This window comes from Tarenaya hassleriana, unplaced genomic scaffold (assembly GCF_000463585.1).
Source record: "Tarenaya hassleriana unplaced genomic scaffold, ASM46358v1 Cleome13, whole genome shotgun sequence".
In the NCBI taxonomy this organism is placed as follows: Eukaryota; Viridiplantae; Streptophyta; class Magnoliopsida; order Brassicales; family Cleomaceae; genus Tarenaya; species Tarenaya hassleriana.
The window spans coordinates 385,153-406,043 of NW_010963495.1; the positions used below are offsets into that span (position 1 = coordinate 385,153).

The window sequence follows — 20,891 nt, forward strand, 5'->3', positions numbered from 1 at the left end:
CCCCCTCCCCCCCCCCCCCTTTAATATAACATGTACATTACCACACAAGCATTTCTACATATCGATTTAAAACTTATCCGTACAATTCCAGAATTACCAAATTCAGGGAGGTTCCTAACATAAAATGTTGGTGTTCCCAGAAAAGACTATCGGTTTGGCAGTTAAAGTTCTTACCTATTGGTCATTTCTACAGTGACACCACATTCAAACAACAGGGCCTAAGTTCCTTGTAAACTATCAATTTTCAGGGATAAAGAGCATGAATTGATTAACTTACCACACAAAGTTGGTGCTCTGGGAAGCAGATGCATTCCCCGCAAACAGGGACCTTGTGAACAAAGCAATACAACTTGGTAGCCTGCAAAAGCCAAAGGAAGCGAAAACATTAGAATTCACTTCATAAGCTCAATGACAGTGGCCAATAAGAAAATCCTTCAGAACAACTAGATAAGCTCATGATTCCCATATAATACTAGAGAAATGGAATTAAGAACCCAAAATCAACAATTCGAGAGCAAAATAAGGCAAATTACGGTCAGCCACCAGCTTGCCCATGTTCAAATAAGGGAAAGAATCGCAAGCAAAACACATACAAAATCACGAACAATCCAATGCCGTTTTCAAACTTTAGCTCGAAAATCGGCAATTACATTCGACGGCGACGAAAACGATCACCTCCCATTGATCGACGAACGATATCATTCCATCAGAATAGACAATATCAGGAGATAAATATATACACACGTACGTATACACAGACACATACCTTTCTGCATTTACAGACCACCATTGCACAGAGAGGCGCGCGACAACGTCAGGATGGATCACTGAAGAGTTTTGAATTCAGCGCGTCCGAGGAAATCGCATTCGTTCGGATTGTGATCGAAATAAGGAACGAAGACGACGAAGAAGACGAAGTAGAAGAAGGAGGAGAAGAGATCTGATTTGTGGAGAAATTGAGCTTTAATCGATCCCTTTCCACGACCTTGTTCGCAATTCAGAGATCCGTTATTATTTATTATTATTTTATTTATTTTCTCTGTTTTTTCCATCATCTCGAAATTTTTCCTTATTTAATCCCTTGGGATCAAATGGGCCTTTATTCATTTAGGCCCATTACGGTCCACAAGCTGTGAGCCCTTGAAATTTAGCTAAATAGTTTTTCACTTGTTTCCTAATTTGTATTATAATTCCAGAATTTTAGTTTTTTATATTTTGATTACTAAAATACTGAAAATATTTTTTGTAAAAAAATTAATTCTATGCCTTCAACACAATTTCTGTGATGAGAATTTTTTATTTTTGGATATTGAAAATTATTTAAACCCATCAAATCCAAGTCTCTTTATTCCTAAATTTAAAACTATTGTATCACAATCCCTTTTTCATTGGATAAAGTTTGCACTCAAGAGAGAATTATAGCTTCAGTTCCATTAACTAAAAGTATCGAAGGAAATTCAATATAAAAACTAAAAACTAGAATTTCAAGTGAAATTCGAATCAAATATGAAAATAAATAAATAAAATCAAATAAAACAATATAAAATTTATCAGTAAAAAATGAATTAAAATTTAATATATGAATTAAATGAATATAAATTTATAAAATTGAATTTAATCCAAACCAAAACTGGAAATATCTATATAATTTGAACTGCCAGTAAAACAAATTTACAATTTTAAGATTGTACTATAGGATTGCAAATTAACAGAAGAATCCAGACCAATTCGCTGACCTAGCCGTTTGAACTCCAATCTGAGATTGAGAAGGTCAACTCCTATTTTCCAAATTAAAAAAAAAAAAAATCTGTTGAACAACCATCAAATTACCGTACATCCACGTCATTAGCATTAATTGCATATTACATTATTTTACAATTTTATAAATATTTTTCATTTGAAAAGGTTAAATACATCTTCTTTGCATGAAGAAACGTATGTACACACACACACCAGTTGTTTATTTAATATATCTTGAAAATTTTCGTGGTAACTTTGACGACGCTTAAATCTTTTTACATCTACTATTATATAAATCAACCTAAAGATTTAACTAACAGAGAAATCCAAATTAACATACATTATTGTTGTAAATAAATGTGGGAGAAGTTGGTGAGAATAGTAAAAAAAAAATAACTTCTTAAAAATAATTTAGTACAAACAAATTAAATTAATAAATTTTTATGTAAAAAGACAAAAATACTTTAAAAAAGGGTTATTGTGTTTTTTCTAGGTTATAAAGTCTTTGAAAAACTCATTTGATAAGATAGGAAACTAATTTTCATCCAAGAAAAAAATGATTTTTAAGAATAAGGAATCATTCGTTTTTTTGTCAATGGAGTACACACACACACATATACACATACATATATATATATATATATATATATATATATATATATCAGCAAATAGAATATGGGGCCAAGCTCCAAAAAAGGGGGCCAATATTATGAATACCAATTTAGCATAATTTTAAAATTATATAATGTAAAAGTACAATAAATAAGATAAAAAATAAAATCAAGTGGGGGTACTGAATTAAGCTGCTCAAACTAAAGTCACATGCAAATTGATAATAATTCATGGCTTCACGTGAGACGTTGGACCGTATGGACCTTAATGGTTGTCATGAGTAGTACTTAGTACTTTGTCATAAGCAGAAAATTCATAGTACAAATGAAAAATTGATAATAATTCACATTTTTATGATCATACTAAAATATTTAAAACTTCATACCATGTATATATCCACTTTGCAACATAAATTGCCAAGATCAATATAAAAAGATTTTGTTTATCATTTAAGTTTAGTATAAAAACAATATTTCAAACCTTGAACATATAAAAAAAAATCAGAAATCAAACGACTCATATATATGCATATTAATTTTAATTAAACAATAAACTAATCGATCTTGACCAAATGATGCGCTGCGGTTCGTGATCTTGAAAGAGATTCGTTTTTGATGCTAATGCTTTTGTGACCAGTGGGCCATGTGCACTGATGTGTAACACAATCAAGTCATCTGTTGTTTTGAGTTCTGTCTCCTTTTTTTTTATTCTTAATAAAAAACACAGTTTCTCTATTTTTTTTAATCCAATATATCTTAATTTCTCCTCGATCCATAAATCAGCTTCTTCATTTGGATGGAACCTTATAATATATGGTTTCAAAGTTTATTTTTTGTTAGAGGTATTCAATTCATATGAACGTGTTCATACACACACGGCCAAAAGGGTTTTTGGTCCGTTGCCTAATTATCTCTGATAAAACATATACAAAAAAAAAAATGGGTGAATTTGTACGAGATAACGTATATTTTGGCTGTTTAGCAATCATTTATACAAAGGCAATACCGAAAAAACTTTTTTTTTTCTTTTTTTACTGTATTATTTGTTAAAATGTTAACGAGGGCGAAGGCGATTGATCGAGAGGGAGAATCAGAAATGACGGTGACGGGTTAATTGGAGAACACGTAAAGGGTTTATTGCATTCATGGAAAAAAAAAAACAGAGTGAGCTCGTGTGTCAGTTGTGGCGTGCATAGCTGAGCAAAGGCGAGGAGGTGATAATTGCTGTTTGTTTTAATGGTCGCCCCCAAAAAAAAAAACCCTCGCTTTCTTCACCGATTTTAATAAAGATGAACTTTTTCTTTGAGAAAATATCCGAGGAAATTGGTAATTCTAATCAGAAGACGGAACATTTAGGAGCTGGTTCACGTAAACAGGAGTCTTCAAGGTTGTGTTTGCCATTTTTTGTTTACTTTTTTAACAAAGTTTTCAAAAAACAGAGAACAGACTTGATGATATTTGAAATTCGATGTTCTGATTTCTGGGCCAAGTATTGGGTTTCTTCGAAATCCCTAAAGGTTTGATTTTTCTTGGGAAATTTGATGATTTTCGAGTCTTTGACAAATGGGTTTCTCTGGGTTTTGCCTTCGCTATTCCCCAAGTTGTTCCCCATCGCATTTGAGCATTTCTTTTGCTAATTAGGGTTTTGGCGTTCCCAAACCACCCCAAAATAAAAATCCCAACTTTGGTTCCTGTGATGGATTTTTCTTGTAGATTCTACAGATATAGTTGTTGGGTGTGTTGAATTTGCGAATATCGCCTGCAGTTTGCCGTCACGATCTTCCCCATGACTCTCACTATTCCATTGCCATGAAAATAATAATAAAAAAACACAAAAGGGAAAAAAAGATGCTTGTCTACCGTTTTGGTGGTTTTCTTCTTCTGATACCGAGATGCTGTTTTTTTTTCTCCCCTTTTTTTGTTTTGCAGATTCCGAGATTTCCAACGGTTGATTGAATAAACTAATAGCGGAAACATGTGGTTCGGAGTTGGAACTTGAAGACTTGAAGAATCACAACTCAACAGGTACACACCCCTTTTGTTTTTGTTGCTGAAATGATCTTGTTCAGAAAAAAAAAATGATTAAAAAAGAGAAGAAATCAGAGGAGAGAGAGCTTGATTCAGATTTGTTCTTCGATATGCTTTGTGGAAAATCTCAATTAAAGCAGCTCTTGACATTGTTACTGTACTGTCCCCTGTAATGGCTGTGTCTCCCCGCTCTCTGCGGGCTCTTGCTGGTTTCCGAGGAAGCATTCTGCTTCTTTGGTTGGCTTTCCATTGAAGAGAGAACCTTTTCTTATAATTATATTATAATTAATTTAAAAAACTGCTAAATCTTGCATCATATTGCCGATTATCTGCATTTGAGATTTGGGTCTCACTTTCCATTTCTCTTTTGTTTTTTGCTTCTTTCTTCCTCTGTGTTTTGAGATCTTCCGAGGACGTTAAGTTAGTTGCCTTTAGGACAAATTTGGTCCCCACCCTCAGTCTTGGAACGCATCCTTTCCATTAACGGGAAATTTCCAAGATCTTCTTCGGTTTCGGCGATGGTCAAACTCATATGAAGGATGTGGAGAAGACTGTGATTCTTGAGGCCGCTTCTTGCTTTCTTTTCCAGTGATCTTTTAGCTTCTTCGAGAGATTTCTGGGCGAAGATGAAGTTCATGAAAATCGGGTCCAAGCCAGATTCGTTTAAAACGGATGGGAACAACGTCAGGTGATATATATACACACACACACATATCTTGTTTCGATCTTACCTGCATCTACTGTTACGATCTTTCGAAATTTGTTGCCTTTATTAGTTTTTCGTCTCCTTTGTCATCGGTTATGAACAAGTAAATTTTGTTGTCGTTTTTTCCTTGCTCTGTGAAACTGGACCCCCATGCCATAGGACTGTGATCTGTTGGTTGAAAGTTTTTTTTTCTTGAAACGAGAAGTTAAAATAGTTTTCTGTGTTCTTGCACATGTTGTGCATCCTACGGTTCTGCGGTTGAAGAAGTTCAAAAGATTATCGATCTTGTGGCACTTGGGGATCGGAATCTGCAGAAAAATGTTACTTGTTCTTGAATGGTGTTTCTGGTTTCTGCGCTTGGCAGCCGCAGAAATGTTTCTGCAACTGAAACGTTTTAGAGCATATTCTTGATTTGTCTCGCTCGAATTTAGACCCGGTTTCTATTTAGGAGAAAAGAAAATGTAAAAGAGGGATTCTTGATTCTTTCATATCTAAACAGATTGTTACATCAACGGTCTCTCACTCAAGAAACCGATGTATCTCACGCAGGTATGTAGAAAACGAACTGGCAGCTGACATCATTATCAACGTCGACGGGTCAAAGTTTTATCTTCATAAGGTATGTCTGAAAATCTTGTGTCCGATATAGGAACCTCTTTGTCCGCGTAATTGATCAATCATCAAAAACCCGAAAAAGTATAGCCTTTGATGATCCAGACACATCTGAAATTTTTTGCATTTTTTCAGTATGATCTGATCCCGGTTCTTGAATCTATGTGCTTTGATGGTTTCTCTTGCTGTTTGTATCGATATTTCTCACTGATAAATGTACCGAGTTATATTCCTTGACAGTTTCCGCTGCTATCCAAGTGCGGGTGGCTTCAAAAGCTGGTGTCGAGCGCGGACAAGAACAGCACCGACGAGGTAGATCTGTCTGATATTCCGGGCGGCCCCACTGCCTTCGAGACATGTGCAAAATTTTGTTATGGCATGACAGTCACCCTCAGTGCTTACAACGTCGTGGCCACGAGATGCGCAGCCGAGTATCTTGGAATGCAAGAGACGGTTGAGAAAGGGAATCTCATTTACAAGATCGAAATCTTCCAAAACTCCAGCATCTTCAGAAGCTGGAAGGATTCCATCATTGTTCTTCAGACCACAAAACCTTTCTTACCGCTCTCCGAGGATCTGAAACTGGTCAGCCTCTGCATTGATGCCATAGCCGCCAAGGCCTGCACCGACGTTTCCCGAGTCGAGTGGTCGTATACCTATAACCGGAAGAAGCTTCCGGAAGAAAACAGGAATAAGTGTGATCCAAATCCAAGCTACAATGGTATAAGAGCTCGAGAAGTTCCTCAAGACTGGTGGGTCGAGGATTTGTGTGAACTAGATATCGGTTTTTACAAACGGATCATAATGAACATCAAGAGCAAAGGGATAGTTCCGGGTGAAGTGATTGGAGAAGCCTTGAAAGCTTATGCTTACTCGAGGTTGTCGGGTTTTAGCAAAGGTGTAATGGAGAATGGAGATCAGGTCAAGTATAAGACAATAGTAGAGACTCTTGTCTGGTTATTACCTTCTGAGAAAGACAGTGTATCTTGCAGTTTCTTGCTCAAGTTGTTAAAAGCAATCATTGCCGTAAACTCGGGAGAGATGGCGAAAGAACAGCTCGTGAAAAGAATCGGGCAGCAACTGGAAGAAGCTTCCGTAACCGATCTTCTGATAAAGTCGCACGAAGAGGGAGGAGAAACATTGTACGATGTCGAAATAGTGCAGAAGATAGTTCGAGAGTTCATGACAAGAGACCAGAACAGCGAAATCGAGACTCAGGATGGATTTGAAGAAGTTCAGGAGATGACGAAACCTGGGATTCTATCCGAAGCTTCGAAGCTAATGGTTGCGAAACTGGTAGATGGGTACCTTGCAGAAATCGCAAAGGATCCTAATCTTCCAGCTTCTAAATTCACCGATCTCGCCGAGATGGTTTCCACTGTCTCTAGACCTGCTCATGATGCGCTCTACCGAGCCATTGACATGTATCTAAAGGTAACGAGAAAGACGATATCACGATACACCCTTCTGTATATGCTATTTTCTCGACGAGAATTATATTCTTCATGTAGAAATTCCATTTTTTTTCCGCTCGGTAACGTTATTTCCGAATGCAGGAGCACCCGGGAATCACAAAGGGAGAGAAGAAGAGGGTATGCAAATTGATGGACTGCCGGAAACTATCAGTGGAAGCGTGTATGCACGCTGTACAAAACGAGAGGCTCCCGTTGCGGGTAGTCGTGCAGGTACTCTTCTTCGAGCAAGTAAGAGCTGCTGCATCGTCGGGGAGTAGCACACCAGATGTCATACCAAAGGGCGTGAAAGAACTGCGGAATTGCACGGTGTACGGAAGCTCGAGGTCCGTACCGACGATAATGGAGGACGAATGGGATGGTATTGCCTCGGCTGAGGAATTACGGGCGCTGAAAAGCGAGATAGCCGCGCTGAAACTGCAGGGAAACATTAGCGAGGGAAGGAGAAGCATAGATAGAGCGGCGTCACAGGTGATAAACAGAGTGAAGAGCTTGATAAAGTCGAAGAAGATTTTCGGGAAGAAATCGGTTTTGGAGAGTAGAGGAGAGAGAAACAGCGGAGGAGGAGGAGGAGGAGGAGGAGGGGGGTCGGATTCTTCTGAGAGCCTCGGCTCTGTAGCGATGAACCCTGAAGAAGCCAAGTCCACGCCTTCAAGAAACTTGACGAGGAGGGTATCTGTGTCTTGATGCACAAGTTAGGGTATCTGTATCTTGGTGCACACGTTAGAGAAATGGAATGTCTTTTTCTTTTTTCTTTTTCTATTCCGGAACTGCCCCTTGTTTTTCAAACGTTTTTAGGGACTTTTTTTTTCTTTCTACTTCTTTTATATAACTCAAATACCGATTAATATATGAGGAATGCAAAAATGTTCCTGAAATAAAGAACATGACAGCAGAAATAACACGTTTTTTTAGGATATATATATATATATATATATATATATATAAAAACAAACTGGTTTGTAACAAAAAACAAATTCATAGGTTATATTTTGGGTTATAATTAGGCCTGCTGGATCCGGCCCATAGGTAAAAGTAGGGTATTTTAAATCTCCTTCTCCCACCGAAATCTAGGGTTTTCAGGGGTTCTTCGCCGCTCGTCTTCGTCAGTTAGCTTTCCCTGTTCAAGCACCTTACGACCATGGGTCACGCCAATGTCTGGAATTCTCACCCGAAGAAGTACGGTCCTGGATCTCGCCTCTGGTACTCTCTCTCTCTCTCGCTCCCTCCCTATCTCTATCTCTCTCACATACACACAAGTTGCTTTGTTTATATCGGAGTAAAAGGAAGCGAGTTGTGGAACACTTTATGGCCGTGCTTTATGATTTTCTCACCTTACGGTTTCTGTGTTAACTTTGGGATGGTAATCTTCTCAAGTTGTTTAGTTTTTGTTCTGCTGATTAATTAATCGCCCATTCATCGTATTACTTGTTGATATGGAGGAACGAATCGGATAAAAACTTGAACCAGTGGTGAATGTGTTGATGTTTCTGTATCTTGTGGTTTTTTTGGTGAAACTTTGATGTATTAAGTTCCAGAGTTTATGTTAAGGCGTAGACTTGTACAGGTTTTTCTCGTAAATCTATATGGATCTCGTTCGATCCTTTCAGACAGATAATGTTTTGTTAGTCGGGTGGGGCTTTGGTTGATTTGTTGATCAAGATCATGGTGTAATGTATGAGTTTCGAGGAAAACAGAACAGAACTATGTTCCAGAATCTTGTGCTTATTGTTAGTCCAAGGATTCTGACTAGTAATAGCTGTTCTTTTCAGGAAAATATAGTTATTTTGGCGGTATATTGATTGTATTCTTTTCTAGTAATCTGTATATTGACTGTTAGTTTACGAGGGTTCTGACTAATATTAACTATTCCTTTATTTTGCGTAAAGCCGTGTGTGTGGGAACTCTCACGGGATGATCAGGAAGTATGGTCTGAACTGCTGCAGGCAATGCTTCCGCAGCAATGCCAAGGAAATCGGATTCATCAAGGTAATTCCTTTCTCAATCGATGTCCTTCTAGGCTGTGTTTTTCATGTCGTTGAAGGATTGTTTATAGGTTTTCTTTTTTTTGTTTTTGTTCCGACCATTTTGCAGTACCGTTGAATGGATACCGATGTCCGGTCTGATTTCAGTTACACACATGAACACCATCAATGGGTTTGCCCCTCCTTTAGTTAAGTCATTGTAATGGATTGGATTTTTTTAAATAACATTTTGAAGTTGGTCTCAGCCAAATCTTAGATCTCCTTTTTGTCTCTGCCTCGACAATTTTACAGTTACTTTGATCGTTCAGTTCACAGTTCACTTATGATTCTGAGTTCTTGTCTGATTCTGAGTACCAAACAAGAAGTAGCCGACCATTCGTCGCAGCTTTTTATATCGAACGAGGATGTCCCATTGAAATGAGCCATTCACTAGTAATCGAAATACTAATTAGCCATGCATCAACGAATGGCAGCGGAGCCGAATGGGGGTGTAGGTGTGGCAGATAAAACCGAAAATCGGGTACCCGACCAGATCTATTCGTTCATTGCCTCTCTCCGCTCGCCTCGTCATCCTCTGCCTCCCACCTCTCTCTCCACACCCTTCACTGCTCGATTTGCCTCACATTCCTCGAGATCGACCTCGTTCTCTCCCTCGCCTTTGGCGGCTCGACCACTCACCCTTGCAGGCCGGGTACCGCACAAGCATCCGAAAATTTTGGATACCTAGTGGATACCCAAAACTCGCGTGTCTGAACTACACATGCCTAACGATAGATTCCGAATCACAAAACCCGAAAAACTTGGATTCGAGGTCAGATACCTCCAAAACCCCAGCTATCGGACCCGTACCCTAACCTAGATGGATGGTTAATCAGCTACAAGACACTAGACGTAGAAAAAAAAAACATGCTTTGAAGGAATTCACACCATGTTTTTAAATTAACCCTCTAAAAGATTCGTTCATCAGCGAGAAAGATTCCAATGATTTGCTCGAATCGCAACCCAACAATGATCCCCGAGAGAGCAAATAACATGTAAGAGCCGACAATATCACATTTAAACAATCAAAAGAACTCTTTGGGAGATGCTCTTATTTGTGCTCAAATCCAAACGTGGAGAGGGACATTCACCTGAAATTTTCGGATCTTAAAAGATCTAGTTGGGCTAAGGGGTCCGGTAAACTTCCAGATTATCAAAAAAAATAATCAAGAGAACTCTCTATTAAGTATAACAGATATCAATAGACAAGATTTGAAGTCTTAGGCATTTTATTACATAAATCTCGTTGGTTTATGACAGAGACAGCAAGTCTTATATTTTATGCAAAATGAAACACAAACATGTTTTTTTATTTTTTGCTGGATAATAGATAGATATAAAGATATAGAACTTACTCTCTCTCTCTCTCTCTTCTCTCTCCTTGGATGTTTTCTGTTTATAGCTTCAATTTTTCAAGAAACAAATCCGACAAGCGTTCCTGTTCCTTCAACACACGTTGGAGCTCAGCTGTACACAGAAAACAAGAACACACACACTTCAATCATCAGTCACATGATTTATTATGCTTCCCATTGTCTTGGAAGTCATAACTCACTTTTGTCAGTCGTTTTCACAAACATACGATACGAGGGGCTTCTAATTAAATGTATTATTAGATTGCGTTATTTAATGACACAAAATATTACCATGTTTCTTGTCGTGAAGTGTCTGGGTAGCCTCCACGAACGCCTTGGCCGTCTTGCTCTCTTCTTTCACCAACTGCCACTCTCTGTCGCATTCATCCACTCGCTTCACCAGAGATGATACTCTCGCCTTGAATTATTATTATTTTTAAAAAAAAATAAATACGTGGAAATTTTATTAAAATAAATTTGAAGATTTGAATGTAGATTATTTCACGCAAAAAAGAAAAAGAAAAAATATGTACAAATATTGAACACGAGCTAGTACGAATTCCATGCCCCCACCTCGAGTGATTCCACGGTCTGTTTCATCATGCTCAATAAGACTGGTCCTTGATGTTTGGTTCTTAGAGAACACTTTTTCCTTTGGCGAGATCTGACCAAAATACAATTACAAATGTTGAAATCATATATATATATATATATATATATAAATCTTGTGCTTATTGTTAGTCCAAGGATTCTGACTAGTAATAGCTGTTCTTTTCAGGAAAATATAGTTATTTTGGCGGTATATTGATTGTATTCTTTTCTAGTAATCTGTATATTGACTGTTAGTTTACGAGGGTTCTGACTAATATTAACTATTCCTTTATTTTGCGTAAAGCCGTGTGTGTGGGAACTCTCACGGGATGATCAGGAAGTAAATATAGATCTATATATAAAATGTAATTGGTATGGAAATAAATCTATCCACCTTTTAGATTTTGATTCCGAACTCTCTCTTTTGGTCGGAGTCTCCGCCTCGTCAGTCTCAGTATAATCAGATGCCTCGTCTTCATCGAAATCGTCGGCGTCTTTGCTAGTAGACGGCGGCAAAACATCTTTCTTCGATCGCCTTCGAAGCGGGATGATGATCTGTTTATAATTCTCGGCATCCTTGGTATCGCCATCGAACAACTGACCAGAAGATTTAGAATTTCGACGGAGTTCTATCTTCGCACACGCGATCACAGCCTTCTTCTTCTCCATCGGACCGTCCCTATAACACAAAATATCAAAAATAACAAAAATTATTACACCGGAAAATGTGTTTTTGCAACATCAAATTAATCTTAGATGTCGGAAAACCTAGATTTATATGTCATGAGACTTCCGATGATTTTTTTTCTTTATTTCGCTTGGATAACGCCTTTTTATAACGCAAAACTAGCAAATAAACTAAAGGTAAAAAACTCTGGCAAGATTACGAATTTGGAATGGTATTTAATTTGTTATTTTTTTCACCCATTTTTATTTATTATTTAGAAAAAATATTATTATTTCTTTTCATTCTTCAACAAATTCCATAAATGAGTGTGGTTTTGGGGTTATAAGTTGTACAATTTTAAAATTTCTTTATTTTTTTTTTTCAATAAACAAATGGTAAAAAACACCGAACCAAATTGATAAATAATATATGAATAGACTGTTCAGTTTATTCCCTACAATTTATTATATAATAATCTTTTATTTAGAAAAAGATATAGAATATAGATAAAATTCAAATCTTATACTAAAATAAGATGGGTTTTAGTCAAAGTTTCTCTATCTGCAGGTGCAGATTTTAACTCTGCTCTAATAGATTCCACGAATGTGATTTATATACAATTTATGATGTTTTAAACCAATAAAATGGATATAATTTAGAATTTTAATTCATATTCTTCTAAATTTCAGGATTTTGGGACTATATAATTTTTACGCCTTTTTGTAGTTTAGAAGACGAAAAAGTATATCGATTATTTCTTTTACTAATAAAATTTGTTCTTTTAGATTATTTGTAGAAAATATGATTTGTTTTAGAAATTAATCAAAACCTACGAACTTTACAGTATATTAGTGTACGGAAAATGTTAGCTTTCTAAAATTTATGTTTTTTTGTCAAATACTACATATATTTACATAGATTTGTGAGAATAATCAATAAAATATTACTATAAATGAAAAATAATAATGGAGAAAGGACTAAAAGTATCTCTCACAAGAAAAAGTTTTAAAAGATATAAAGAAAAAAATTTAAAAGAAAACAAGTGAAAGCAATGTAAATCAAATATCGAAGAAAATATTATAAAAAATTGATGGCAAATAAAATTTGCCAAAAAATATTCACACACGTGTGTTTGTCTCCGGACTGATCCCTATAATATAAATCCACCGTTCGGTCTTTTTACTTCACGCACGTGCGAAACCGAACTCATAATTAAAGAAGAAGAGAGGAGCCCAAAAAAACAAGCGAAATCCATAAGCCGAAAATTACGAGGAAAAACAAAAACAAAATCCCTTAGGGCACAACATCATCGGGAACAGCATAAATCGAGGAAATTCTCCGGCTAAATCAATCAATCCCTCTTACTGGTACGTTAACACAGTTTAATTTCTCTCGATCTTCGATTCTGGGTCTGGGTTTCTCGATTCTCTTCTCAATTCGATTTGGGACTGGACTGTTTCCCGATAAAGCTCGTTGCTTTCAAGTCGGATCCGGCGAAAATCTGTGCTTCATTTCCTCTGTTTGTGTGTCTCGCAGCAACTCGTAGTTGCGAGACAATCTCGGTTCTTGTCTCGTGGGTCTGTCTTGATTTCACCTCTTTAGCTATACTACGTAAAGGATTTTGTCAGTCTATTGAACAATGAACTTTCCTTTTGAGCTCAGGTTCAACCTGAACTTTGTTTTCTTCACTTTGGGTTTTTCGTTTTTTTATGTCTGTGTGATTCATGAATCTGATTTTGCAGGTATGCAGAAAGTTTGAGAATTTGGGGTTTTTAGGTCTTGGATTGGGAAGAGGCCGATTTTCTCCAATCTCGGATCTCCTTGAGAGTTCAGACTCTTGATGAGGTTTTAATTCAGTTGAAAATTGGTGAAAATGGGCTCAGATCAAAGTTTTGTTCGATTGGATACATTAGAGATAAAAGCCCTCATCTTTCGGAAAATTGGGCATCAAAGAGCAGAGAAGTACTTTGAACAGCTCCGTAAGTTCCTTACATTGAGGGTCTGCAAGTCTGATTTTGATAAGTTCTGTCTTAAGACGATCGGTAGGGAGAACATCCCTCTTCACAACCGTCTAATCCGTTCCATTGTCAAGAATGCAAGTGCTGCGAAATCTCCTCCGCCAAGAAACCTGAGGAGAGCTGAGAACAATTTCAGATCCGGGGCCGGGAATCAGAAGAATCATGTTCAGTCTCTTTACGGGGATTCTCCCTTTCCTCCTTCGCCTCCCAAGTGCAGGTCGAGGAAGTTTAGAGACCGACCAAGTCCACTTGGACCGCTTGGGAAGCCTCAGAGTATTACCACTACGAATGACGAGTCCATGTCAAAGGCACAGAGTGCCACTGAATTGCTTTCTCTAGGTAGCAGACCTCCAATGGAAGTTGCCTCTGTCGAGGAAGGAGAAGAGGTTGAACAAATGGCGGGAAGCCCGAGCGTTCAGAGCAGAAGTCCCGTTACAGCTCCTCTTGGTGTGTCGATCAATCATAGAACCGGAGCTAGAAAGTCTGTTTCCAATGTATCCATATGTAGCAGTAGTAGTATCAACCTCGAGACGTGTCAGAACAGAGGGGAGCTACCCGATACTAGAACACTGAGGAGTCGATTGGAGAGGAAGTTGGAGATGGAAGGGCTAAGAGTTTCAATGGACAGTGTTAGTCTTCTGAATAACGGATTGGATGCATTTTTGAGAAGACTGATCGAGCCCTGTTTGAATCTGGCCCGTTCTCGGCATGGAGATGAACCGTCCAGAGAAATGAACAGCCAGCTCGTTGGGAATGGCCGGTACATGCAGCAGCAACCGAAAAGGTTATCTTACATATCGATGCTTGATTTCCATGCTGCAATGGAGTTGAATCCTCAGGTTCTTGGAGAGGAATGGCCTATACATCTCGAGAAGATCAGTTCTCGTTCTTCGGAAGAGTAGAGGCTTATCACATGAAACCGGTTTCGCATTTGAGCGACAAGTTTGATATTTGACCGGAAATTCTTTCCTGGAATTCGGATCTGGGTTGGCTTTCTCCAAATAACCGCCATTGGAGAGTTCTTGAGGTGTGGAAACAAGCAAGGGGTGTATAAGTTCTGGTATTGAGGTTTTAAGTAGATATTGGATCATTTGTTTAGCTGATTTCTTCACTTTTATGTTTTTTGCTTTTTCCTTTTCTTTCTTTTAATGTAACAAATTTTGAATGGAAAAGCAAATAGCAAATTCTATCCGTTTCTCATGAGACCAAGTCTTGCGTGTACTTGATGCCTGAAAGTTTGTAATATCTGAAGTTGCCATCTTTAGATTCAATTACTATTAAGGGATGCTGAAGAATAACTTCAAAGAAACATTAAAAGTAAAAGAACTCATTGCTTGATAGAAGGAAGCATACATATCCAAATGCATAGTTGTTCAAAGCTGTTACATTTGCCATTAGAAACCTATAGAAAGAAAGAAAAAAGGGATCTTGAAGGATTTTGCTGCTTCTGCTAATTGCAGTTCAAGTTGGGGAACATTACTCAATTCAACCACTGGCCTTATCATGAAGAATAAGCATTAAAAGTGATTTTATACTGTCCCCTGTTCTGGTAAGAGACTATGTAACGGAGGTATATCGTCCTGAAAGAGGATAGATTCCGAATCACAAAACCCGAAAAACTTGGATTCGAGGTCAGATACCTCCAAAACCCCAGCTATCGGACCCGTACCCTAACCTAGATGGATGGTTAATCAGCTACAAGACACTAGACGTAGAAAAAAAAAAAATGATTTGACATCTAGAAAATCTAAAACATCTATTAAGATACAAAGAGTGTTCCATGGATACTCGGGTGTTTCAGCTCGCAATAGCAGTTGCTTTCTCTCGGCTTGCCATGTAAGTCAAATATACTGTCCATAGATACGCAAATGAGTTGCTCACGAGAGGCTGCAGACAAACCAAAATCAATGATATTGTGTTATAAGCCGATATAACTAGCAGGATCCGATGTAAAACAGAGTGATGAAGAGGGAAGCTAATGGAGTTCTGGGTTTGTCTTGAATCAAAATCACATGGCTCAGCATGATGAATGCAAGCCAAATAACTTCATAGAATCTGAAAAAAAACAGATGAGGAAAGGCGATATACCTGTAAATGGACGGGGAAGAATTTGAATGTTATGAAGTCACACATAGGCCAATACATGATGCCACTTAGTAATGCAGGGAGCAAGTCTCTTTTCAATCTGGAGAGTATCTCTGAAGTGCTTTCACCTGAACCGACAATTGAAGGAAGAAACTGATTTATCGACACAAATTCATAAATCCATGAAAACTCGCCAAGACAAACAAGTTTATTATGGATAACAATGGACACACCACCAATGATGTCCGTGAGACAAGTTCAAGACTAAACAAACATGGTCAAACTCGGTACATTGTCAGGCAACTACTCTAAAGGCCTCATCACTGACAGAGATCAAAAACAAAAAAAGGCATCACCTAACAACTTTTACACCTATACAAATGCTAGTCATCAAGAAGAAGAAAAGGCCTATGCCAAGACAATGTAAAATCAAGTAACTAAACTAATCACCCAATCAAAAGACATTGAATTGAAGAATACAACATTTTTCAGATAGATATACAATGCTTACCCTGTAGGAAGGCATTCAAGGAGAAGAAAATCAAGGTCATGGAAGGCCCATAGATGGTCTGACCCAAGGCCATTTTCTTAAACGTTGTGATCAAATCTTGTTTGGGAAACAATCTTGACATGAGATTGAACCAGTAGTGAAGCGTAGGTCCCAAAATCAATAGCCCGTATCCTGCCATTCGTGCTGTTCTTTCCACGTCATAAGACTCGCGTGCAATTGCCTGCTTCAAAGATCCAAGATAAGCTCCGGACAGCAATCAGGAAAGCAAGCTATCATGAAACTCAAGATAAAAAACTGAGAAACAGGACAACTAAAAGTTGCAAACAGAACACCTGGATGCATAGTAAAGCAGCTAATTCCCCAATTCATGCCTCATGATGCTAATGTAACTCCTTAACAGAATAACAAGGGTGTCAATAAAAAATTAAATAAGTAAATAAAAGTTGCGCCCCCAAGTTGTAAATTCAACTCATATCCCTTTCTTTGTGTTGGAAGAATAAACAAAATGGATCAAACTGAGATTCTCATATGTACCGTTGGCTGTTACTTATTCAACTCCACACGATGTTAGGTACATATTGAAACCACACAACTGAATTCGGCAAAATGTTTGAAAGCTTAAATCAGCCTAATTTTCAAGAAGCCATCTAAGGACACAAACAGCCTATAACTCCACATCTTCGAAGAGAAAACAGATTGACTAAAATTCACTATCCGAGATCAACAATCACATACTACAAAAGACACTAGTAATAACAGCTAAAAGCTTGTAACTTTATGTTCTGTTTCCTATCTCTTTACTCTGAAACGGATTCGAATTCCATACCCTTAAACAAAGAAATACCTTCACCATCATCATCACATTTCCTAAAATCGAGCTTATAACAGTCATATCAAAGGCCTATAAAAAAAAGTTCATGAAAACCACCAAAAACAAGTTTCCACGGCCACAATTTCCCAGAATTTAAATCCTCAGAACCCATCAAGCTTAGAACAGAAAAAAATCAAAACCTTATCTGATTACCTGAGAAGACAAGTCAGCAGCGATGTAAATAAGCGAGGATGTGATGCTCTTCGTCAAAACCGGCCTCGATTTCACCATACCCAGATACCATCCGACGAAACCCACCTTCGCGATGGACGCCGTCGAAGCCATCGAAGAAGAACAGAAGCCGGAGACTCCGACAAACTTAGGTTTTCCCAGAACCTGAGCCGAACGGAAATAAGCCCTCGAATGCAGAAACCCAAAATCCCTTGTGATCGAGTCAACTCGTTTAAACGAGTTCCTCGGCGAGTTTCGCCGGAGAAACAGCCGACCGGCGTCGGAGGCGGCACTTCGAAGCAACGCGCCGCTCATTTTTTGTTGTTCTCCTCCGTCGTGCTTTCTGATTCCGATTCTTTTGGAGGGTTTTGTCAGGGTTTAAACAAAACGGTGTTTTGTGAAAAGAAGAAAGTGACTCACATATAGATATTTCACAAATCCTATTTTTTTTGGTAAGGAAATAATTTTACTGCACTTGCTGTAGTGAGATTTTACTCTCGAGAGTATTTAATTGTATCTTACTCGCTCTCCGAGCCATCCAAAATATTTTAGAATATTATATTTGAATTGTTTTGTTTTAGTAGTAACGCATTTCTGTATCTATCAACGTTTTCAACGAAGCCGGTACAAATTAAACATAAATTAAAACGGATAGTACCATGGACGAGAATGAGAAAAAAAAAATCCAAATTAAACTATTTGTTGTTCAATTTTAGTTTCTTTTAATTTGAAATGATTTGTTTAAATTTGAACTAACCTAAATTTGGTCGGATTGAATTAAACATAAATTAAAATGTTTACTAATTTTTTTAAAAAAATATCACGATGTCAACTGCAAACTAAATCAAAATTAATTTATCAATTCATAGAATTATTGTTTTGATACCGAAATAATTGGAATTAGAAAAATAGCAACTTATTGAATGTCATCAATTGTCAATAATCTCATCCTACTGTAGCAATGTTTTCCACCAAAAAGTGTAAAAAAATTACTTTTTTTCCTAATATATTTTAGAAATAATACAATTTTAAACAGATTGGTTAATTAAATAATTAAATAGCAAATAACCTTACGTCCAAACACCTTTTTGTGAAATTTTAAAAAAAAATAAGAATTTCTTATCTCCCATAAAATCTCAAATAAAATGCGAAACTAGTTTCGTCTGTCAAAATTGTAAAATCATCTCTAGTGATGGTAAACAAAAAAAAAGTATTCATTTGGATTTGATAACCGGATAAAATTGGAACCGTGGATTGATTGCATTGGTTAAGATAAACCAAAATTACCATACGAATAACTTAATATATTAAAAAAAGAAACATGCAGAGAATCTACGAAACAAAGATCCCAGGCTCGGATTCAAATGGTTGATTTATTCAACATCCGAAATCGTACGGCACTAGTCCTTTAAGCTCCGGTCCATTCAATTTGTTGTTCTCGAAGCTGGAAAAAAAATATATATACTTATAAAACATGAATCCAATCCCGAAAATTCGCATTCATCTTGTAATAAAAAAAAACATAAATCCAGCTTCATGAATTGCAAATTTTTTTAAAAAAAGGGTTATAAAGAGGTTGTGATCCAATACCTCTCTGGTGTGAAACTCGAAAAGGGTCCATCGACGGGAATCGTACCGCAAAGATCGTTGTTAGAAACGTCGCTGCAACGGGCACGGACCGGTTCGAGTTCAAAAATATTACGTAAAATTGAGAATTATAGAGAGTTGACGTAATTTTTCGTAAAATTTTCGAACTTACAAGACGCCGAGATTGGTGAGAGAGGTGAGCTCTCTCGGGATCGGTCCGGTTAGGTTGTTGTCGTTCAACCTCCTGAAGAAAACCGGATAACGAGATTTACGTACAATTTCGGGTTAACCGAATCGGTTTAGGAGAGAGAGTTGAATTTTGAAGAGTGCTTACAAGAACTTGAGGGACTTCAAGTGGGCAAAGGACTTGGGGATCTGGCCATGGAGATGGTTTCCGTACAAATCCAAGCTCACCAACTTCGCCAATTCCCCAAGCTCATGCGGTATCTCCCCCTTGATTTCGTTATCATATAACTCCCTGTTGATACCACAAATCAAATCCTTGAGGAATGACTCTCAGAAACCAAATAACATGTGGCAGGCCCACGTTAACATCTGCAGGATTTCAAACCCTAATGCCCACGTTTTATAGAATGAAATTCAACCAACGAAGAGAGAGAGAGAGAGAGGGAGGGAGATGTATACAAGTACTGAAGGTGGTGGAGGTGGGCAAGCTCAGGTCCCAAAGTACCAGAAATGTTGGAGTTGCCCAAGTCTCTGTAATAACGTCCGAATTCACAGAACAAAGGGGTTGGGATTCAAACCCAGAAAACAGAAACAAGAAGATGATCAAGATTAAGAATAGTGAATTACAGGCGGATGACATGGTTGGAGGAATCGCAGGTGACGTGAAACCAAGTGCATGGGTTCACGAGTGTCGGATCCCAACTCTGCATCACATTCCTTGGATCCTCGAGTCTCAATCTCATCGCCTGCAACGCATCCCCTGTTCCTCATGACAATATCAAAGATTCTCTTAGTTATGGGTTCACAAGTGCCGTTTTTGGTGAAAAGATTTGATGGGCACTTTCTCAAAATCTGAAAGAAGGAAACAGAGGAGTTGAATTTACCTTCGGAGTTGGAGGAATGGACATTAGAGACAAGGAGGAGATGAAGGGCTAAGGACAGAGAGACAAGACACGCAGTTTGAGCTCTCATCTCTGCACACTCTGAGAGAGAGAGAGAGAGAGAGAGAGAGAGAGGAAGCCAATGGTAAAGGCAAGAGAAGAAGTTCACAGGAGAGAGAGAGAGGATGCCAAGAGTCAAAAGTCAAGAATACGAGTAGGAGGAAGAATTCAAAGCAGTGTTCGATGGGGTAAAGACTAAAGATAAGATGACTTCTCTGTTGAATCTTTGGGTCCGAAAAAGTAGAAGGGGGTTTTGCATAAGTCTCACACACAAGGCGTGAATTTGGTCAAAGTATATCAAATTGGGCGTGGAAAAGTGGGGCCGAAGACCCTCCCTTCCATTTGTAGTTGCAATAATTTCGGACGAAAAGTAAATTCTGGTTATGAATATTTTGTCGTTTACTGCTATTTCCTATGATCATCTAGATGTTGAATTCAAATTGGCATTCAACTTTTATTGGATTTTTATTTTACAGATATTATATTTCTTCTTCACTCAATTTTCTCCGTTTATTTAATTTCATCTTCATTTAATTTTCCCTATTATTTACTCCCTCCATTCCTTAATAAATATCCTTTTAGATTTTTTGCAGTTTTTTTAAAAAAATATAAAAAAAATCGCATATAACCTTATTAAAACCATATTCTTATTAATGATTATAAAGTTAAATATTTTTAATTAAAAATAAAATTATATTTTTTTTAAAAAAATCAT

The 20,891-nt window shown here is 37.5% G+C and overlaps 7 protein-coding genes across 10 annotated transcripts in view; 3 read left to right on the forward strand and 4 right to left on the reverse strand.

The window, feature by feature from the left end:
- The window catches only part of LOC104807219 (zinc finger protein-like 1 homolog), a 4,024-nt gene extending 3,013 nt beyond the window's left edge, over positions 1-1,011 (reverse strand). The window contains exons 1-2 of the mRNA XM_010532403.1: positions 767-1,011; positions 278-358 (exon numbers count right to left, since the gene is read on the reverse strand). Coding sequence (XP_010530705.1) covers positions 278-358; positions 767-790 — 105 coding nt within the window. The 5' untranslated portion in view covers positions 791-1,011. The remainder of the gene's footprint in view (positions 1-277; positions 359-766) is intronic.
- A 2,493-nt stretch (positions 1,012-3,504) lies between these two features.
- On the forward strand, positions 3,505-7,931 carry LOC104807220 (BTB/POZ domain-containing protein NPY2). Of its 4 annotated transcripts, none has more exons than XM_010532405.1 (6): positions 3,505-3,565; positions 4,281-4,376; positions 4,782-5,067; positions 5,635-5,704; positions 5,938-7,131; positions 7,254-7,931. In XM_010532405.1, exons 3-6 carry the CDS (start codon positions 5,006-5,008, stop codon positions 7,854-7,856), a joined length of 1,929 nt encoding a protein of 642 aa, XP_010530707.1. In that variant the 5' UTR covers positions 3,505-3,565; positions 4,281-4,376; positions 4,782-5,005; the 3' UTR covers positions 7,857-7,931. The 4 variants fall into 4 exon arrangements, with proteins under 4 accessions (XP_010530707.1, XP_010530706.1, XP_010530708.1 ...); XM_010532404.2 differs by lacking the exon at positions 3,505-3,565 and adding an exon at positions 3,584-3,738; XM_010532406.2 differs by lacking the exon at positions 3,505-3,565 and adding an exon at positions 3,772-3,868.
- A 309-nt stretch (positions 7,932-8,240) lies between these two features.
- Positions 8,241-9,477, forward strand: LOC109116431 (40S ribosomal protein S29). The gene is made up of 3 exons (XM_019201830.1): positions 8,241-8,372; positions 9,059-9,158; positions 9,264-9,477. The coding sequence occupies exons 1-3, from the start codon at positions 8,311-8,313 to the stop codon at positions 9,270-9,272; spliced, it is 171 nt and encodes a 56-aa protein (XP_019057375.1). The 5' UTR covers positions 8,241-8,310; the 3' UTR covers positions 9,273-9,477.
- A 941-nt stretch (positions 9,478-10,418) lies between these two features.
- LOC104807221 lies at positions 10,419-11,986 on the reverse strand. Its single transcript, XM_010532407.1, has 5 exons — positions 11,908-11,986; positions 11,534-11,818; positions 11,122-11,212; positions 10,840-10,966; positions 10,419-10,660 (listed from the first exon to the last, which is right to left on the reverse strand). The coding sequence occupies exons 1-5, from the start codon at positions 11,922-11,924 to the stop codon at positions 10,590-10,592; spliced, it is 591 nt and encodes a 196-aa protein (XP_010530709.1). The 5' UTR covers positions 11,925-11,986; the 3' UTR covers positions 10,419-10,589.
- A 1,055-nt stretch (positions 11,987-13,041) lies between these two features.
- LOC104807223 lies at positions 13,042-15,024 on the forward strand. Its single transcript, XM_010532408.1, has 2 exons — positions 13,042-13,173; positions 13,549-15,024. Exon 2 carries the CDS (start codon positions 13,680-13,682, stop codon positions 14,724-14,726), a length of 1,047 nt encoding a protein of 348 aa, XP_010530710.1. The 5' UTR covers positions 13,042-13,173; positions 13,549-13,679; the 3' UTR covers positions 14,727-15,024.
- A 111-nt stretch (positions 15,025-15,135) lies between these two features.
- Positions 15,136-18,162, reverse strand: LOC104807224 (PXMP2/4 family protein 3-like). Its single transcript, XM_010532409.2, has 5 exons — positions 17,445-18,162; positions 16,421-16,640; positions 15,913-16,037; positions 15,599-15,711; positions 15,136-15,413 (listed from the first exon to the last, which is right to left on the reverse strand). Exons 1-4 carry the CDS (start codon positions 17,775-17,777, stop codon positions 15,622-15,624), a joined length of 768 nt encoding a protein of 255 aa, XP_010530711.1. The 5' UTR covers positions 17,778-18,162; the 3' UTR covers positions 15,136-15,413; positions 15,599-15,621.
- A 496-nt stretch (positions 18,163-18,658) lies between these two features.
- Positions 18,659-20,381, reverse strand: LOC104807225 (somatic embryogenesis receptor kinase 2-like). Its single transcript, XM_010532410.2, has 7 exons — positions 20,120-20,381; positions 19,863-19,995; positions 19,695-19,766; positions 19,384-19,527; positions 19,222-19,293; positions 19,053-19,124; positions 18,659-18,906 (listed from the first exon to the last, which is right to left on the reverse strand). The coding sequence occupies exons 1-7, from the start codon at positions 20,205-20,207 to the stop codon at positions 18,840-18,842; spliced, it is 648 nt and encodes a 215-aa protein (XP_010530712.1). The 5' UTR covers positions 20,208-20,381; the 3' UTR covers positions 18,659-18,839.
- Positions 20,382-20,891: the final 510 nt, after the last annotated feature.

Bases quoted from the DNA above. Each gene is read 5' to 3' on its own strand.
- LOC104807220 (XM_010532405.1), top strand. From the start codon at position 5,006: ATGAAGTTCATGAAAATCGGGTCCAAGCCAGATTCGTTTAAAACGGAT. The intron at 5,068-5,634 runs GTGATATATATA...TATCTCACGCAG, and splicing joins ACGGATGGGAACAACGTCAG to GTATGTAGAAAACGAACTGG. The intron at 7,132-7,253 runs GTAACGAGAAAG...TTCCGAATGCAG, and splicing joins CCATTGACATGTATCTAAAG to GAGCACCCGGGAATCACAAA.
- LOC104807224 (XM_010532409.2), bottom strand. From the start codon at position 17,777: ATGAGCGGCGCGTTGCTTCGAAGTGCCGCCTCCGACGCCGGTCGGCTG. The intron at 16,038-16,420 runs GTAAGCATTGTA...TTGTCGGTTCAG, and splicing joins CTTGAATGCCTTCCTACAGG to GTGAAAGCACTTCAGAGATA. The intron at 15,712-15,912 runs GTATATCGCCTT...GTTTGTCTGCAG, and splicing joins TCTTCCCCGTCCATTTACAG to CCTCTCGTGAGCAACTCATT.
- LOC104807223 (XM_010532408.1), top strand. From the start codon at position 13,680: ATGGGCTCAGATCAAAGTTTTGTTCGATTGGATACATTAGAGATAAAA.
- LOC104807221 (XM_010532407.1), bottom strand. The intron at 11,213-11,533 runs GTGGATAGATTT...TATTTTGGTCAG, and splicing joins TCGGAATCAAAATCTAAAAG to ATCTCGCCAAAGGAAAAAGT. The intron at 10,661-10,839 runs GTAATATTTTGT...TTCTGTGTACAG, and splicing joins ACTTCACGACAAGAAACATG to CTGAGCTCCAACGTGTGTTG.
- LOC109116431 (XM_019201830.1), top strand. From the start codon at position 8,311: ATGGGTCACGCCAATGTCTGGAATTCTCACCCGAAGAAGTACGGTCCT. The intron at 8,373-9,058 runs GTACTCTCTCTC...TTTTGCGTAAAG, and splicing joins GGTCCTGGATCTCGCCTCTG to CCGTGTGTGTGGGAACTCTC.
- LOC104807225 (XM_010532410.2), bottom strand. From the start codon at position 20,207: ATGAGAGCTCAAACTGCGTGTCTTGTCTCTCTGTCCTTAGCCCTTCAT. The intron at 19,996-20,119 runs GTAAATTCAACT...CATGAGGAACAG, and splicing joins CCATTCCTCCAACTCCGAAG to GGGATGCGTTGCAGGCGATG. The intron at 19,294-19,383 runs GTAAGCACTCTT...GGTTTTCTTCAG, and splicing joins TTGAAGTCCCTCAAGTTCTT to GAGGTTGAACGACAACAACC.